The 16,940-nt window shown below is 51.5% G+C and overlaps 6 protein-coding genes across 6 annotated transcripts; 4 read left to right on the top strand and 2 right to left on the bottom strand.

The window, feature by feature from the left end:
* Positions 1–9: 9 nt before the first annotated feature.
* N7471_008037 (uncharacterized protein) lies at positions 10–2,010 on the top strand (the record flags this gene model as incomplete). The annotated part of the gene is made up of 2 exons (XM_057280756.1): positions 10–68; positions 135–2,010. The coding sequence occupies 2 exons, from the start codon at positions 10–12 to the stop codon at positions 2,008–2,010; spliced, it is 1,935 nt and encodes a 644-aa protein (XP_057135016.1).
* A 538-nt stretch (positions 2,011–2,548) lies between these two features.
* On the bottom strand, positions 2,549–3,922 carry N7471_008036 (RPAP1 family protein; the record flags this gene model as incomplete). The annotated part of the gene is made up of 1 exon (XM_057280755.1): positions 2,549–3,922. The coding sequence occupies one exon, from the start codon at positions 3,920–3,922 to the stop codon at positions 2,549–2,551; it is 1,374 nt and encodes a 457-aa protein (XP_057135015.1).
* A 1,093-nt stretch (positions 3,923–5,015) lies between these two features.
* Positions 5,016–7,194, top strand: N7471_008035 (uncharacterized protein; the record flags this gene model as incomplete). The annotated part of the gene is made up of 2 exons (XM_057280754.1): positions 5,016–6,724; positions 6,774–7,194. 2 exons carry the CDS (start codon positions 5,016–5,018, stop codon positions 7,192–7,194), a joined length of 2,130 nt encoding a protein of 709 aa, XP_057135014.1.
* A 1,352-nt stretch (positions 7,195–8,546) lies between these two features.
* N7471_008034 (uncharacterized protein) lies at positions 8,547–9,050 on the top strand (the record flags this gene model as incomplete). The annotated part of the gene is made up of 1 exon (XM_057280753.1): positions 8,547–9,050. One exon carries the CDS (start codon positions 8,547–8,549, stop codon positions 9,048–9,050), a length of 504 nt encoding a protein of 167 aa, XP_057135013.1.
* A 235-nt stretch (positions 9,051–9,285) lies between these two features.
* ste7 (MAP kinase kinase Ste7) lies at positions 9,286–11,768 on the bottom strand. The gene is made up of 4 exons (XM_057280752.1): positions 11,280–11,768; positions 11,065–11,222; positions 10,476–11,013; positions 9,286–10,415 (listed from the first exon to the last, which is right to left on the bottom strand). Exons 1-4 carry the CDS (start codon positions 11,565–11,567, stop codon positions 9,738–9,740), a joined length of 1,662 nt encoding a protein of 553 aa, XP_057135012.1. The 5' UTR covers positions 11,568–11,768; the 3' UTR covers positions 9,286–9,737.
* Positions 11,769–12,415: 647 nt separating this feature from the next.
* Positions 12,416–16,808, top strand: spt6 (chromatin-remodeling histone chaperone SPT6; the record flags this gene model as incomplete). The annotated part of the gene is made up of 4 exons (XM_057280751.1): positions 12,416–12,586; positions 12,639–12,800; positions 12,853–16,504; positions 16,558–16,808. The coding sequence occupies 4 exons, from the start codon at positions 12,416–12,418 to the stop codon at positions 16,806–16,808; spliced, it is 4,236 nt and encodes a 1,411-aa protein (XP_057135011.1).
* Positions 16,809–16,940: the final 132 nt, after the last annotated feature.

Genomic DNA, 16,940 nt, shown 5'->3' with positions numbered 1-16,940 from the left:
ACTAGCACAATGCCGTCATTTCCCACTACTCCCTTGGTTAGATCTAGGGAAGATGGCTTGCAGATCAGGTATGAGTGATGCGCTTTGGTCATGATACTTGGATTGACGCTGATCTCGTTTTGCAAAATCTTTAGCTATCCGCTCTCCCATCACATCCACACAGCCAAAGGCTACCCACTTCGAGCCCCGAATGGCTCCTCGGTCATTATTTACGGCTACGATACTGGATTAAAAATTGTGTGGAGAGGAGGGAAACGGTTTGCAGAACTAAAGCCGACTGGGCCTCAAGCGAAGCCAAAGCCCGCAGGAAATAATGCGGATCCTGATTCAGTTATGATCATTGACTCCGATGATGAAGAGGAACCCGAGCCAGCGCAAGAGGAGCCTGTGGTTGAATTCAGTCTGGAGGAGAGCGAGGTTGATCCCGCTGCTCCGTACGAAGAGATTCTGCGACAAATTGATATTCCCCTTGGAAGCCGTGTGCTGGATGTGGCGGTGCCTCGTGTTCTCCCCGAGGAAGCTCGCTCGCCTCTAGACCCTTTCCCACCTATCTTGAGAAACACAATCGTTGTGTCGGTAGTTTGTTCCGACCTCTCGACCAAGGTTGTGACTCTGCCACTTGTGCCCCCTCACCCTACGCAGACGGATTCAAAGAGCTGGCGCATCCAAACCCTCTCGGTCAATGGGGCCACCACTCATCAAGATATTCCACGTGGTGTATCTATCACATTCACCTGTCATGAGCATGAGGATGAGCAAGACCAGCGGAAGTCACGGGGCCGATTTGGAAACTTTGGTAAATGGGACCTGCTTGTGGCCACGCATTCTGCAGAGGGATGTGGTGCGCTGTTGCTGCACCGAATTCCAATCCGCGAGGAATCCTCTTTCCGTCTCGTGGAAGAAGATATCGTCTCTCAAAGGCGCCTCTTGCCAGCACCTGCACAGACGATTGCTTTTAACCCATCAACATGGCCATCTGTCCGCCATGCCAACCTGCTTGTCGCATTCCACGGTGGATGTGTCAAAATCTATTCCTGCTTCGTCAAAAAGGCCACTAAATCCTCACGGCGGGCTTCGATGCCGCAAGAAGACTACGAAACTATCGATACGGAAGGTCGCTGGTTGATCAGTCTGTACCCCGGCTTTGAGCAAGGACCCACCGGCCTACCCCGGCGGAAGAGAATCATTGATGCCGACTGGGTGCTAGGCGGCCGAGCAGTTATGGTGCTTCTCGAAGACGGCGAATGGGGCGTATGGGATATAGAAGGCGCCGGTCCAGGTGCTGTTAAGGGCCCACTGCACCGTCAGACGAGTGTCCAAGGTGTGACTGGCGGTTCATTGACGGCATACGCTGTCTGCGGCCGTATCATGACACCACTTTCCAACACCAACTCCGAAACAGAGCAGCGACCCCGATTCGCGCCTATGACACCATCCACAAGACGTGTACGCGAAGATGGCTTGCTGAAGGGATCGATGAGCACAGCCAGTCCGTCCCACCGCGGCCAAATCTATGTCTTGCAGACAAATCCATCCTCGGATGTATTGCCCGACGAGTCGATCCTGCTCCGTCACGGCCGCCAGAGCGCGGTCATCACGAGCTTACTGTCTTTGTGGCGCAACGCTGTCAAAACCACCGGCACATTTGATTCCTCAAACCGATGCCGCGTTTCTCCTTTCCAAGACGTGAACTTGATGGGCCAGAACTTCCAGGCAATTGGACACCTACCTGCACCGGCACGCCGATCCCGGCAAGCAGAGCGACAAGCCTTCGATGTACTCGTGGCAGCGGAGCACCAGATCATGATCCTCGCCCCGAAGTTAACAGAATCCGTCGAGGAAAGCCTGCCCGCAGTGAAACAGGAAGAAACAGAAGAGACCGACCAGCTGATGCTCCGACGAGGCGAGCTGGATGTGGAAGGAATGAGCCGCCTACTGAATGGTATGGCCGGCGGAAATGCCTCTATGCGCATGGGCAGCCCTGTGAAGCGGACTCGTGTTTTCGCCTGATCTCAGTCATAGTCTACTAATACCCATACTCCAAGTTTCTTGCTTCTGCTCTGCTCATGTTCTACTCCCTCATAAGATACCATACCATTCGCGCTGTAAGGTGGAGCGCAAGGCGAGATCCATGCCTTGAAATTCCTTCTTCGGAAGTGAATAAGCTCTGTATCGGATGCGATATATCAATGACCATTGCAAAATGTGCTATGCACGAACCCCTAACATTGCAATTGAATGTTGCACTGCAACATTCCGTTGCAATTCTCGTGTTTGGCTTTGGGTCCCCATCTTCGTCTCTGTTCTACTGCGGATATCGATCTGTCTCTTGACGAATCTCACATCGATAGCCGGGGTGGGCAGAGAAGGGGATGGCCAAAGTTGGATGCGAGTGATCATGGGACTGATGGGACATTCCAGTTTTAGAAACTGTAGATCTGTAACTGTTACAAATGAAAATTATCATGGCTTTCTGGACTGTAATGCATAAAAATATTTCTAGTGTTAGTTTCTTCCTTAACCAAATGAAATGCAATAAAAACACCATCTATAGAGATCGATGCTGGCCTTCCTTCAACAACCCACGATCACCACCACCACCCTTCTGCCACAACCAGATACCCTCAACCGCCCACGCAGCAGCACTAGCATGGCGACCAACACCGGACGCAAGAGGCAAGTTATTACCCTCCTCGGCCTCTTTTGTATTTTTGCCCTTATCTCTACCCTGGGTCTGACCAGCAGCGCCATCGGCCTCGGCAAGCATACCAGCAACAATGCCCTCCTTTTCAATAACAAACCACAGTCCATCGGACAGCTGCCCGCCCCGATCTCCAAACTCTGCCCGACCGAGACGGAATAAGATCCGGCCAATGACCTGCCATGCGATGCATCGCTGAGCGGGGAACGTTGAGCGTGCCAGAATCGCTAGCTCGGGGATCGTGTAGCCCGCGGCATGCGGATCCTCGCCGTGATGGTGCAGGCCCATGGTTGTCGGGAGGGAGAGGGATGTTTCGGGGGCAAGAATGGTGCCTCTTAGCGAGAAGCGAATTGCCGAGGGCGCCATTGAGATGGCGTTGCTGGCTGGGTGGTAGGCTGATGTCGAGTCTGGGTCTTCTTCGTCGGCAGAGAGGGGCTGCAGCCAAGAGAGCGTTGATGGGTCCTGGGCTATCTCGGGGAAGTAGTGTGACTGGAGGTCTGATAGGAAAGATGGTGAAGATGGGTCCAGGACTGGCATCGGCGCTGTTGGCTGGGGGAAGTGGAAGGTTTCGAGAGTAGCGGGGTCAAGGGAGGGCCGTTCAGAGGCCGGGTGGAGGTCTTGTGGGAGGGTGGTTGGAGCGAGATCTTCATTACGGGGGTGCGGCTTAGGTGATGGTTTTGGTAGAGAATGAGACTGTGCGGTTGGTGCAGAAACCGGTGCAGACAAAGGAATATCGAACGAAACTGATTTTTTTGGTTTGGATTTTTCGTCGGCCACAGGTGCCGGCGGTTCAAATTCAGCCTTTTGGTCCTCTTCGATGTTTGCTCTGCGGAGGAATCGTTCCAGAAGTCCTGGATCCATCTGTTCCATCAGCTCCTCTCGTTCCTGTTGGATCTGCGCGTCCGACATGGCCGCCAGCTGACGGCGGTTCTCCTCGTCGATACGTTTCTTGTCATCTTGGGCGGTCGGTTCAGTAGGGGCAGGAGCCGGAGGAGTGGGCTGGTTTGCTCGTCGCTGTTTGAAGGAAGAGGGCTTGCGCTGGCGAGGGGCAGGGAATCCAGTCGATGACGCCGACAAGGTCGGCAGTTTAGGCGCGGGGGGAATGGCGGTGGAAGGAGCCCGTTCTTGGATCTCGCCGACGAGAGAGAATGGAGAAGGGATTTCTGGAGTACCAGATTCCTCATCTAGGTCGAGAAGGAAGCGTTCACCGCGAAAAGCCATGATGCGTAAATAAGGTGAAGAGGAGAAAAAAAAGTTTATGTCAGCGCGGGGAGATCCAGGATGCGGCTCCCAAAGCTAAAATGGGGCTGCAGAACAGGCTAACCGCAATAGGCTAGTGGGAGATGGCGGATGTGCTAGTCCCAATTGGGTTCCTCACATTGATCCGTGGCATCTATACAACTCACGTCGATGTTTCGATGCTATATATGACGGGTTGGATACTGATCGGATCATTCATATTGATTGATATAGAAACAAAATTTTTGTCTTTTTTTCTTTCTTAAGCTATTGTTATGAACATCGAAGTTTGATATTTGTCGTACCTATCATAAGCTCCCACGGGGATACACGAGCAGGATCAATATTAACTTGAATTGTATTATCTACATATGTATAAAACTCAAGAAATAGCAGGCCTTAAGTCAGATATAGTCCTCAAAAATATGGCGAGCACCTGATTTGAAGAACGAGGTTATTCGGTAAATGAAGCCATCCCTGTACCAGGTACTCCGTACAACTTACGGTTCTAGCCTAAACGATCCGCAGGGGAATAATGGATATGATCTCCAATACTCAACAATGACCTCAGTAAAATATAACTCTACAATATTGTAGAGGTATAGCTCTATGATAACTCTATATACGAGTTAGACAGTAATTCCCCCATATTTCCAAGTAGTATAGAGCTTGACATATCAAATTGTAGTCCAGTACTTTGCCATGTAATGTGCTTTAATTCCAGTCTGCTTGCTTTCTCGCTCCCCTTTCTTCCCTCTTTTTTTTTTTTTTTTCCCTTCTCCTTCTCCCTTTCCTTCTTATTTCTACCCTCTCTCTCTTCTCTTGTCAACGTTTTCCCCTTCTCCCCTTCCGCGTCCCTCTCTTTTTCTGCTTTTCCCGCGTTTTCTTGGTGTTTTTTCTCTTCCGTCACCATCTTATCTTTCTTGTGTTCCTCTTTCCCCCCAAATCTCTGTTTGCCGACCTGATACCGACACGTTTCACCACTTCCACTCGACTCTCATCTCTCCATCTCGATTTTGACTAAATTCCATCAATTTGTCAATTTTCATTTTGTTGATTGTGATTTTGTTAAATCATGTCGGATCCTCCTAATATGGGTTTACCCAAAGAAGAAGGGCCCATTGACACCGATGTCAAACCCGGAACAGGCGCCCGACGTGCCTCCGGTACCGCCAGGCGGTCGCGTCGTAAGAAGGATGACGACCCCGACACCAAGACCAAGAAGGAGAAGGAACCCAAAGAAGCTAAAGAGAAACCGGCCCGAGCTCCTCGTCGCCCACGGGAGAAGTCAAACAACACTGCTTCTCGGAAAAAGCCCAAGCTAGAACCTGCGGCAGAGGAAACGAGGCCCGCTCCGGTAGACGCCCGAAGCCCTCCACACGCCCCTGCAACGCCTCAACCTGCTCAGCCCGCTCAATCAACTCAACCTACTCAAATAGCTCAACCTCAACCTGCTCAACCTCAACATCCTCAACCTGCTCCAAATTCATACTCAAATTCACACCCTCCTACAGCTCCAGGAGCTTCGTATCAGCTGTCGCAACCCTCTCGCCCACAATCGCAATCGCAACCTCCAGTGCCCCAACCACCACCTCAACGAACCAGCGGACAAAACTTCGACCCCATTCGCTCTGCGTTTGACAATCCATCTCCGGCACCATCATATAGCCCTCCTGCTCGCGCAATCTCTCCTCGCAATGCTTATCGTGCCAGTGCCTCGCCGGCGATCTCAAGCATCATCGACCCACCAGCCCAGAACTCTCAGCCAATATACAACACGCTTCAACGATCCTCCTCTGGCCATGTATCCGGCCTCTCTTCACCGGCACCGCCTGCGATGGTTCCCACGCCCTCACATCCGTCCTTAGCACCATCGCCCCTTCCCGTTTCCTCTGCTTCCCGTGGAGCCATGCACATCCCGCAGGCCATGTCGCAGTCCACCCCCTACACCACCCCATACCCACCTCCCGAGCAGCGGCCGGCACCACCACAGACTCCTAAACTCGAACTGTCTCCGCCGGCGGTGCGCCAACCTCAACCTCCCGCGCAACCCGAGCCCGCTCTGCAGCCGACTCCGCCCAGACAACAACCAGCCGAATCAATGGAGATCGACCCCACAGAGCAGCCCGCACCCAGCGCCAAAAAAGAAAAAAGCACATCTACTGCACCGGCATCAAAGGCCTCATCTCCCAAGCCAGCTCGACCTGCCAAAGAAGCCCCTCATCTACCTCAAGGATCTGGCTTGATCACAAACGCGCTGTTCGGCGGAGGGGATGATTCTGCAAAGTCGCCCGACTCGCGTAGCACACCCAACATCATCGTTCATGTTCCGCTACAAAAGGGCAACCAGATTGTCAACTTTGCACGGCTTGCAGAAGAGCAATATGGCTTCGCTGCCTTGCACCCTCGTCTGGCCGCTCACAAAGCGCGCATGGCTCGTGTGGCAGCTGCCGGGGCCGCGTTGGAACGAAATGATAAGAATGCCAAAGGAATCTCTGCCGGCGAGAGTGCCGACGAGGACCTGAGCCTCGATGCGGAACGCGATAGTGATATGGATGGCGATGTTCCCATGGGCGGCACTGGCGCGGGAACCAACGGTGCACCCTCAGAAGCTAGCGATGGAAAGAAGAAGCGACGCAAGAAGGTCGAGGAATATGACCGTGATGATCCATTTGTGGATGACACCGAAATGGTGTGGCAGGAGCAGGCTGCTGCCAGCAAGGACGGGTTCTTTGTCTACAGTGGGCCACTGGTCCCGGAGGGAGAAAAGGTCCAGGTGGAACGGTATGTCTATTCACTATCCCCTTACTACAGATTTACTAATTATCCGCAGCGCCGATGGTACAATCAAACGTGGCCGTGGCCGTGGGCGAGGAACAGGTCGGAGCCGGACCGTGACCTCGCACCCGCACGTTCCTATTGCAGCTGCCGTGCCCGTCTCCCAAGATACTGGCCTGCCATTACGTGGACCCGGCTCTCGGGGTGGCACCTCGCGCCGTCCGCGAGGGAACAAGAAGACCGATGGCGGCAGCGACCGCGCTGCTAACGCTGCATCTGCTGCCCATGAAGGCCGAGGTGGCCGTGGTGGCGGCAATGGGACCTCTAGCCGCGGTGGAACTAACAGCTCTCGGGGTGGAAAGTCGTCTATATCGATCCCGATGCAAGACCTTGCTCCTGCACCATCGACCCCGAGTGTTGCCCATGGACCCCCTGCTCCCAGTCCGCTAGCTGGCCCAGAGCTCATGATGAAATAGAGAACACGTTAACCGATTTTTCGTGGGGTTTGTTTGGTGTTCAGAGCTTGATGACTTTATTTGGTTTTTTCATTTGCGCTATCATTTTGCTCATGGGTCTGATTTGCCTCTGTTACATGTTTTTGTTGTTGGTCTCGAGAAACCATTGCTTTGTGAACGCATCAGCTCTCTATGTATACCTCAGTTATGTTGTTACGGCTGAATATATCAATTTCCAGCCAGTCATTCAATAATTCAAGATATTCATTCAAGATACTTCCAATGAAACACTCTGTAGACTACGCCATCCTCGGCCGCCTCAGATATTGAGTCTGTTGTACTGTTACTTGTTTTGCTGTTCATTCTTTCTATAAAACAACATTGGTGTTTCATGTTTCTATGATATGGAACGACACGCGACAGAGTAGCCCACGAAACAAACCGATTGTACAGCTCATGGGGTAAACAGATGCCTAAATAAATGTGCTAGATACAAGATGTGCAGGGATTAGTATAGAATAATCGGTATCTAACAATGTATTTACTGATCTGTTCTATATTTATCCGTCATAGCGGTTATTCCTTACGTGTTATAGACTTGGTCCCCAAGCCTTGAGTCAACCAATAAGTACAGCGAACAAAACAAACCATGCTGATTCGCCGTAAAGAAGGGTAGTTGAAACGGTTGAACTATTTGCTGCGCCCATAGCGCTTTGCTTTTATATACAGACTCCCACAGAAAATCAATATGGCCCCCTTTGACGCTAGAGCCTGTACTCCATCTCAATGTCCCAATCCAGTCAACACCATATAAGAAACGCGAAAGGTATATACGAACACTTTGGCGATTCTCCAAAAAGCTCAAATGGATGGTTATCAACATTCTCGCTCCAGAGTGGGCATTCGGAATGGCCTGCAGTGATGTGTGCTCTATTAGGATACTCAAGGCCCGATTTGCAGAGTATCAGGAGAGAGATGGCGTCCCATGATCTGACTCCCATATACACTACGCCAACAGTGGATTCCCTATTCAATTTGCGAATTCCGATCATGCTACCGGTACTGAAGAGATACCCTCTATAAATGGTCTTCCGAAGGGAATACCAACCCCATAGATACTTGAGAAGTCAATGCAGAAGATCTCGAATGCGATTGGCAAAATCGACTGGGCATTGGATAGATCCAACATCCTTGCCATCGAAAAAGCAAACAGTATGGTTTCCCAGGGCTACGGAAAGGAAGACAGAATCTTCAACATGTGATACACGGAGTGGGTTGGAAATCTCACTCTTCTTTGTGGTAATATGTGGGTGGTAGATGCGAACTAGCTTCTCCTTGCCCGTGAGCTTGGAATCATTGGAAAACTGCCCTACATGTCGCAGGATTCCCTGGAGGACCATAACAGTGGTGATCTCGTCGTCAAGATCTTAGCATTACTTCAGATTTCGTGGATGTTCATTCAGCTCGGCGTACGACTAGGTCGAAAGTTCCCAACAAGCCAGCTGGAGATCTTTACCCTGTCTTTCGCAATTTGCTCCTCGATCACATATATCATGTTAATCAATGCTGGCCCACTGGGCTCCGGTCCCAAAAGCAGCGTCTGGATCCCCAATGACGCCACGCACAGAGATGTCCTAAGGAAAGTGCCAGGATATGTGATGAGCATGGCTTGCTTGTTTGCTCTGGTGCTCTTTGGTGCTGCCCACTGCGTAGCATGGAACTTTGAGTTCCCTACAGCGCTGAAGAAACTATTCTGGCGTCTGAGTTCGGTTGTCACGACTGCTGCCATGCCATTTGCCTATCTGCTTATTCAAATCTTGGATCCAATTTCGGTGACGGTGTTTAAGGTCGAAAGCCAACCAAGGATACTGGAATAGATTGAGAGAGTGTTGCTGGTACTCATCTTAGTCGTATTTATTCTGGCAAGATTGTTTATAACAGTCGAGGTCGTTCGCTCATTGGCCTTTCTTCCTCCGGGTGCATTTATAAGTACGTGGACAGCGAATATCCCACACGTTGATTGAGTGAGTGCGGAATTTGAAATCTAGATTGATATAAGTGGTTTATTGGAAATATTTATCGAAGGGAGGCATATCCACATGTTTTCTACCAGAGTTTGAAAGAGTATGAAATTGCACATATTTATGTACGCCGTGTAATGCAGGAAGAACATCCCAGCAGATAAAAAGATAGAGTCAGAAATGAACAAAATAGGGTTCGTTGCCAGATATTTCAATCAAAGCAGAGTCATTGAATGAGAAGTAAAAAGGAGAAAATAAAAAAAGAGAGAGAAGAGAGAGAGATACCCATAGATCAATGGAAGAAAAAATAAGTGCTGTTAGGGCAGCTTGCCTTGGCTTCTTTTTTGTTCCAAGAGCGCCGTGAATACACACCAGACAGAACAACACAGCCAAGGAAATAGCAGATGTCCACGATCATCAAAGCCGAAATCGTATTACATCGGCATTTCATGTGTATATGCACGTTCATCTGGACATAGGCATGGCAATAGAAAGAAAATAGAACCAAGATATATCCGAGTACATTAACTGATCATCACCAAATTACCGAGGCGTAGTTCCTGGTTGGATGCGCCAGTTTCCGCCTGATGAAATAGGCGGTGGGGGAGGCGGGCCGTTCGGAGGCGCGGTGCGGATGGGCATCGTCGTAGAGTGCAGGTTCGTGCGGGGATTGGAGTTGTTGGAGCTGGCGGAGCGGGGGCTCATGAATGGGCGAGATGGGGCATCGACAGCAGAAACGGGCTCGTTGAGGTGCTGACGCATCGCACGACGACCGGATCGGCTGCCCTCGTCGTTTGCTTCCAGCGAGAGGTGCTCCAGAGAAGGGGGTGGCGGAGACCGCGTGGCTCGGGACGAGGACGATGAGTAGTATTGAGGCTGGGGCTGGGGCTGGGACTGGGGGTAGTAACGGTGGCTGGATGGGACCTCGTTGGCGATCTTTAGAGGGATGTCGCCTGATACTGGGTTTGATGGGAATGGTGATTGCTGTGGGGTTCGTGTTGGCTTGCTGACAAGGGGAGGTTTCCCGATAGTGGTTGATGTGGGAGCTGCGGCGGGAGATGAGGTCGAGTTTGAGGTTGGCGTCGAGCCCTCTCTTGAGAGTGATGTTGGTATTGGTGGTCCCAAGTAGGACTTGCGCTTTTCTTGGTCCATCATGCTCGTTGCCCATCCTTCAAGGTTGACTGGTGTGCGCTTCGCGGCCTGCAAGAAGGCATCTTTGTCCTGGGAGGAGTTAGTGCACGTTAAAAAAATGATGCAGATTAAAAAGAGAGATAAACATACATAAAGCTCTCGTGGGGTGGGACGCTCCTCGGATTTCTTTAAGAGACACTTCCCAACAAAGTCATGTAGGATAGGCGGGAAGGCATCACTCTTGGGCAGTTTGGGCGCTGTTTCGTGCACAATTTGCTGGAGTAGATCCAGGATCCCCATCGGCCCTGCGCTAGCACGGTTTCCGGCAGCAGAGTCGGAGTGATCGAAAGGGAACTTTCCAACGGCCAGCTCCATGACCGTCAAGCCCACACTCCACACGTCGGAGCGGACCGTATAGGCGCCTCCCTGAATTCGCTCGGGAGCCATGTATGTGGAAGTGCCAACGAATGTATCGGCAATCGAGTTAACTGTCTCGGTAGCCACACCAAAGTCGCAGAGCTTGATGTTACCGCGGGAGTTGAGTAAGATATTGGACGGCTTGATATCACGATGCATGATGCGGTGGGCTTCGTATAAGTAGACAAGACCAGCCAAGACAGACTCGGTGATCTTGCCTAGCACATCGACTCGAACAGGGCCGAAATCTTTAGAAACGCGGTCGAGAGATCTGATTGTCCGTCAGCTATATCCTCTTTGTTTACCATATCAGTCCACCTACCCAAGATCCATATATTCCATGCATAGCACAATATCTCTCGCTTCGTTTTGGAAGGCACCATAGAAAGTGACAATATTGGGACAGTTGCAGTCGTGTCCGACTCGAAGTTCTCGTAGAATCTGTTTCCGCACGTTCTCTTTGGCCTCCACACGGATAATCTGCGGGGGAATGAGGAAATTAGAGCTGACCAACAAGCAGAAACACACAATACACACCTTTCGAGCCATCACCACCTTCGTGGATGCGTGCATCACCTTGGAAACAGTACCTCCATTTCCAGCGCCGAGTTCCTTCAATGTGACCAGGTCTTCACTGCGAAGATCGAGGCGAAACTCAAGTCCGATTTCGAGCGTATCTGTGTTGTTGCCTTCGCTATTCCCAACAGACCCAGGAGCCTGTGCATCGCCATCGGTAGCATTGGAGGTGGGTTTAGGGGCTGCATTGAGAGCAAGACCTTTGACATTCTTGCGTTTCAACGTCCGAGCCTGGAACTGGTCCGCCATGGCGCTTGGTTGGAGGGGTTGGAGTTGCACAAGGGGAAAGTTGTGAAAGAAAGAAAACGAAGAACCCAGCCGCCTGAGTGATATCAAGACCGCGTTACCCAAACCGATGGGATCAGAGTGGTCAGAACGAACCCCGAGCTAACAGCGGGGAAGTCGATATCACCTTGCGATGTTCTTGGCGACGCTGATTGGGCCTTTCGGGCGCGTCGATTCAACCAACTATGACCAAAATGTGCCGGTCGGCGCCAAACAGAAGTCTGTTGGATTTTTATGGGTATTATAGGAGGGAGAAAAAGAGAGACGATCCTTAAGAACTATGAAAGCCACTACAATCAATGAAACAACAGGTGTTTCGGGGGTTCCACCAGTCTTTTAGGCTGGCTTTGGGTACTTGTGGCTTTACACAACGGGTTTATGGCTAAATGAAATAGGTGATAATGGTCAAATTTGCGCATATTCGATAGTCTCGGCCCTACATCAATAGTACAAAGCGATATGCATATTGAGGATCCGACCAGGGCATCGTTGAATATACAATGTACGATGTACACATAAAGACAATAGCACGTGACACGAGCGTCTCAAGCCACAACTAGGCTGCCTTAATAGGACTAGCGTCTAGCCACACCAGCACTAGCCAATCACCGCCACCCGCATCCTCTCCTCGCCGATGGCCGTGATTCTTCCTCTTGACAACTATTGCTTCAATTTCACCCTCCCTGTTTCACTTTTGACCGTCTTCACGAGCTGGGCACTACCTGGTGTCGCATCTGCGCCATTGTATCTTGAATCTTTCATCCGAAACCGCATTCTCCTCGGTCCCTAGCAATAGGGATCTTTATTTCAAGATGAGCCTTCGCGACCTGATCGAGGGTGAGGCGATCATGGATGACGACGATGAGGAAGTCGCCGACGACTATGATGCCGAGGGTCGCCAGGGTCCAGGCACCACCAACCACTACAATGACTCGAGCGAGGAGGAAGACGAAGAAGAAGATGACGAGGAGGCTGCTCGCGCTGTCAGTTTTTGATCTTTCACCGGGTTGTATCTCTTTGCTGACGAACTCTTAGGTCCGTGAAGGTTTCATCGTTGATGAAGATGAAGAAGACGAACGTGCCGCTCGCAAACACAGGAAACGCCCACGCACTGCTCGCGAAGAAGAGCACCTTGATGAAGAAGATCTGGAACTCATTGGACATGGTCCGAGTCAGCATCGTGGACCAGCCACTGAGGTATGTAAGCTGCAGCTCATGACTTGACAAGATTCTGATGCTCTGATATTAGTCAAAGTTTAAGCGCTTGAAGCGAGGCAAGGATCGCGAGAGCCACCAACCGTCTCACGGCGTCGACGATATTTTCAACTCGGACGAAGAGGAGGAAGCGCAACAATATGCTAGACCAGGCCAGCGCCGTGGTCTGCGCGATGAGATGGACGACTTTATTGAAGAGGATACCTTCTCCGACGATGAGGCCCAGCGCGAACGGGATGACCTTGGAGTTGCGCCTGCCTCCAGAATCAACAAGACCGGCTTGATTCCGACTGATACCTCTGGCTTGGATGAAAATGCGCTTGAGGATATGCGCGCTGCATTCGGTGATGGCACAGAGTACGATTTCGCACTGCAAATGGAGGACCAAGAGGACGCCGACAAACAAACCGAAGAACGTCACCTAGACTTGAAGGACGTCTTTGAACCATCCGAGCTGGCCGAGAGGATGTTGACGGAGGATGATAACGAAATTCGTCTCCTCGATGAACCCGAACGCCATCAGGTTGCTCGCAAGCCCTATAAGCATGTAACATTGTCCGAGGATCAATTCCGGGAGGAGGCAGTCTGGATCTCAAACTTGATGTTGCTCAAGAAGCGCATGGATCCCGAACTGCGCGAACCATTCCAGCGCTCCGTCGCTAAGATGTTGGAATTCCTGATCACGGACGATTGGGAAGTGCCGTTCATTTTCCAGCATCGCAAAGACTACATGATTCATGCTGTCAAAGATATGGCCAATGGTGCCGATCCCGACGACGACTCCGCCCAATACAGCATTCGCGCCGAGAAACTCCTCAATATGACCGATCTATGGGATATCTTCGACCATGATCTCAAATTCCGCGCTTTGATCGACAAGCGTGGTACAATTAAAAAGACATACGACAACCTACAAAGTCTCTTCAGCGTGAATGATTCCAACGTCGAGGATCAACTTGCTGCGGCCGCGACCATGGAGGAACTCCAAGATGTGCAGGACTATATCCATTTCCAGTACTCCTCACAGCTACGTGATCTCAACCAGGTCAATGGCGAGGCTACTGGAGAAACCCAACGCCGAAAAGCCACTGGCAGATCTTTCTTTGAGCGGGTTCGGAACGGCAAGGCTTACGGCTTCGTGCGTGCTTTTGGCATCACTGCAGATGCATTTGCTCAGAATGCCTCCAAGGAAGGTCGCCGGCAATACACCGAAGACCCCACCGAGCAGCCCGAAGAGTTGGCAGATCAGTTTGTCGACAACGACTTTTCCAACAGTTCGCATGTTCTCAAAGCCGGCAAGTCGATGTTCGCCGAAGAGCTTGCTGTCAGCCCTAAAATGCGCAAGGTGATGCGTCAGGCATACTACATGAACGGAGTCGTCGATTGCTTCCGCACAGAGAAAGGTCTCCGCCGGATCGATGAGCAGCATCCCTACGCCGAATTCAAATATCTGCGGAACCAGCAGCTAAGTGATATTGCCCGTCGCCCAGAGATGTTCTTGCGTATGCTCAAGGCCGAGGAAGAAGGTCTCGTTGATGTCCGGGTGCGATTTGAAAACTTTGACCAGTTCCGCAAACGTCTCTACGCCGATATTGAGTCAGACAACTACAGTGAGCTTGCTGATGCTTGGAACCGTGTTCGCCGTGAGGTGCTGGATCTGGCCCTGGGTAAACTGGAAAAGTTGATCAATCGCAGTGTTAAGGAAAATATTCGACAGGAATGTGAGAATCATGTCGCCAAGGAGTGCCGCGAAGCGTTCTCGCAGCGTCTCGACCAGGCCCCTTACAAACCCAAGGGCATGGTCCTGGGCACAGTGCCCCGTGTTCTCACTCTCTCCACCGGATCTGGCCAGGTGGGCCGGGACCCCATTCACTGGGCTTACACAGAAGAAGACGGCCGTGTCTTGGAAAATGGCAAATTCATTGATCTCTCGGTGGGAGATGAGAGCCGTGACATTGCAGACGGTGAGAACCTGGCCGCTTTTATGGATTTGATGGATCGTCGCCGACCAGATGTCATCGGTGTTTCAGGCATGACGCCAGAGACGCGCCGCCTGTACAAGCTTCTATCCGAAATTGTCGACCAAAAAGATATACGTGGTGCATCCTACACAAATGAGCACGACGAGGAGATCAGTGACCCCTTAGAGGTGGTCATTGTCAATGATGAGGTTGCCCGGCTGTACCACAACAGCCCTCGCGCCAGAAGCGACAATCCAGGCTTTGGACCTTTGACCCACTACTGTGTGGCTCTGGGCCGGTACTTGCAGAGCCCGCTCAAGGAATATGCATCATTGGGCCGTGACGTTGTCTCCATCCAGTTCAAACCAGGCCAACAACTAGTCTCCCAGGACCTGCTTCTCAAGCAGCTGGAAACCGCCCTGGTGGACATGGTCAACTTGGTCGGCGTTGATCTCAACGAGGCAGTAGCCGATACGGCGACAGCTAATCTTTTGCCGTATGTCTGCGGTCTTGGTCCCCGAAAGGCGGCTCACTTGCTCAAAATTGTCAATATGAACGGCGGAGTCGTTAACAACCGGGTGGAATTGCTTGGTGTCAACGCGACATACCCTGCTATGGGTGTCAAGGTTTGGAACAACTGTGCTAGTTTCGTGTACATCGACTTCGAGAATGCTGATCCCGATGCTGATCCGCTGGACAACACCCGTGTACATCCCGAAGACTACGATATTGCGCGCAAGATGGCCGCTGATGCACTGGAGTTGGACGAGGAGGATATCAAGGCCGAGACTGACGAGAACGGCACTGGTGCTATCATGCGGAAGCTGTTCCGGGAAGAGGCACAGGACCGTGTCAACGATCTTATTCTGGAAGAGTACGCAGAACAGCTCGAGAAAAACCTCAACCAGCGCAAGCGTGCCACCCTTGAGACAATCCGAGCCGAGTTGCAACAACCCTACGAGGAACTGCGCAAGCACTATGTCTTCCTCGGCACCGACGATATTTTCACAATGCTCACTGGCGAGACGCCCGACTCTTTAGTACCTGGTATGGTGGTGCCCATTGCCATCAAGCGGGTATTTGAGGATCACATCGAGGCCAAATTGGACTGCGGTGTTGATGTGCTTGTGGCCGAGACCGAACTCGGTGTTCCCTACGACATCCCTGTACGCAACGCATACCAAGTCCACCAGACTGTCCCAGCCAAGATCCTGTTCTTGAACCGCAAGGGTTTCTCTTGCAACGTCTCTCTACGTGAGGATCAGGTCAGTAACCCAGCTCGTCGGAACCAGGATCATGGCTTTGGCGATTGGGACGACCAGCAGGAGCGAGCCGATAAGGAGTCGCTGCAGGAGAAGACGCAGCGTGGCGGCCAAGCCATGCGTGTCATCAAGCACCCGCTTTTCCGGCCGTTCAACTCCACCCAGGCCGAGGAGTTCCTAGGCTCTCAAAGCCCAGGGGACGTTGTTATTCGCCCGTCCTCCCGAGGCCACGATCACCTAGCTGTCACTTGGAAGGTGGCGCAAGGTGTGTACCAGCATATTGATGTTCTTGAGCTGGACAAAGAAAACGAGTTCTCTGTCGGCCGTGTCCTCAAGGTCGGTGGTCGCTATACTTACAGCGACCTGGATGACCTGATCGTCAATCACGTCAAAGCGATGGCCAAGAAGGTGGGCGAGATGATGTTCCACGAGAAATTCCAAGAAGGCAGTAAGACCGAGACAGGTATGTTATTGGCAATTTATCCATCCAACTAGCATCCAACTAACATCCAATAGATCAATGGCTCGAGACTTATACCAAGGCCAACCCCCGCCGCTCGGCATATGCATTCTGCATCAACGCCAAATACCCCGGTTACTTTTATCTTTGCTTCAAGGCAGGCGAACATGCGCGACTTCAGAACTGGCCGGTCAAGGTTATTCCCCAGGGCTACGAACTGCAGAAGAACCCTTACCCGGACATGCATGCTCTGTGCAACGGCTTTAAGCTGATGTTCAGCAACATGAGCAAGGGCGGCCGGAGATAAGTGTTTCTCGTCTGTACAGTGTACTATCTATTCCAAAAATCCCCAAAATCCCAGAAAAGATGGGATGGAATTTCCTACTTTTTTTTTTAATTTGATACACCTTTGGCATCAGGCATGTAAAATTATCAATGA

The sequence above is a fragment of the Penicillium samsonianum genome (genome assembly GCF_028829775.1).
Source record: "Penicillium samsonianum strain IBT 33392 chromosome Unknown utg000004l_segment0_segment0, whole genome shotgun sequence".
NCBI lineage: Eukaryota > Fungi > Ascomycota > Eurotiomycetes > Eurotiales > Aspergillaceae > Penicillium > Penicillium samsonianum.
Note: the sequence above shows the minus strand (reverse complement) of the source record. Positions and strands in the feature narration are given on the sequence as shown.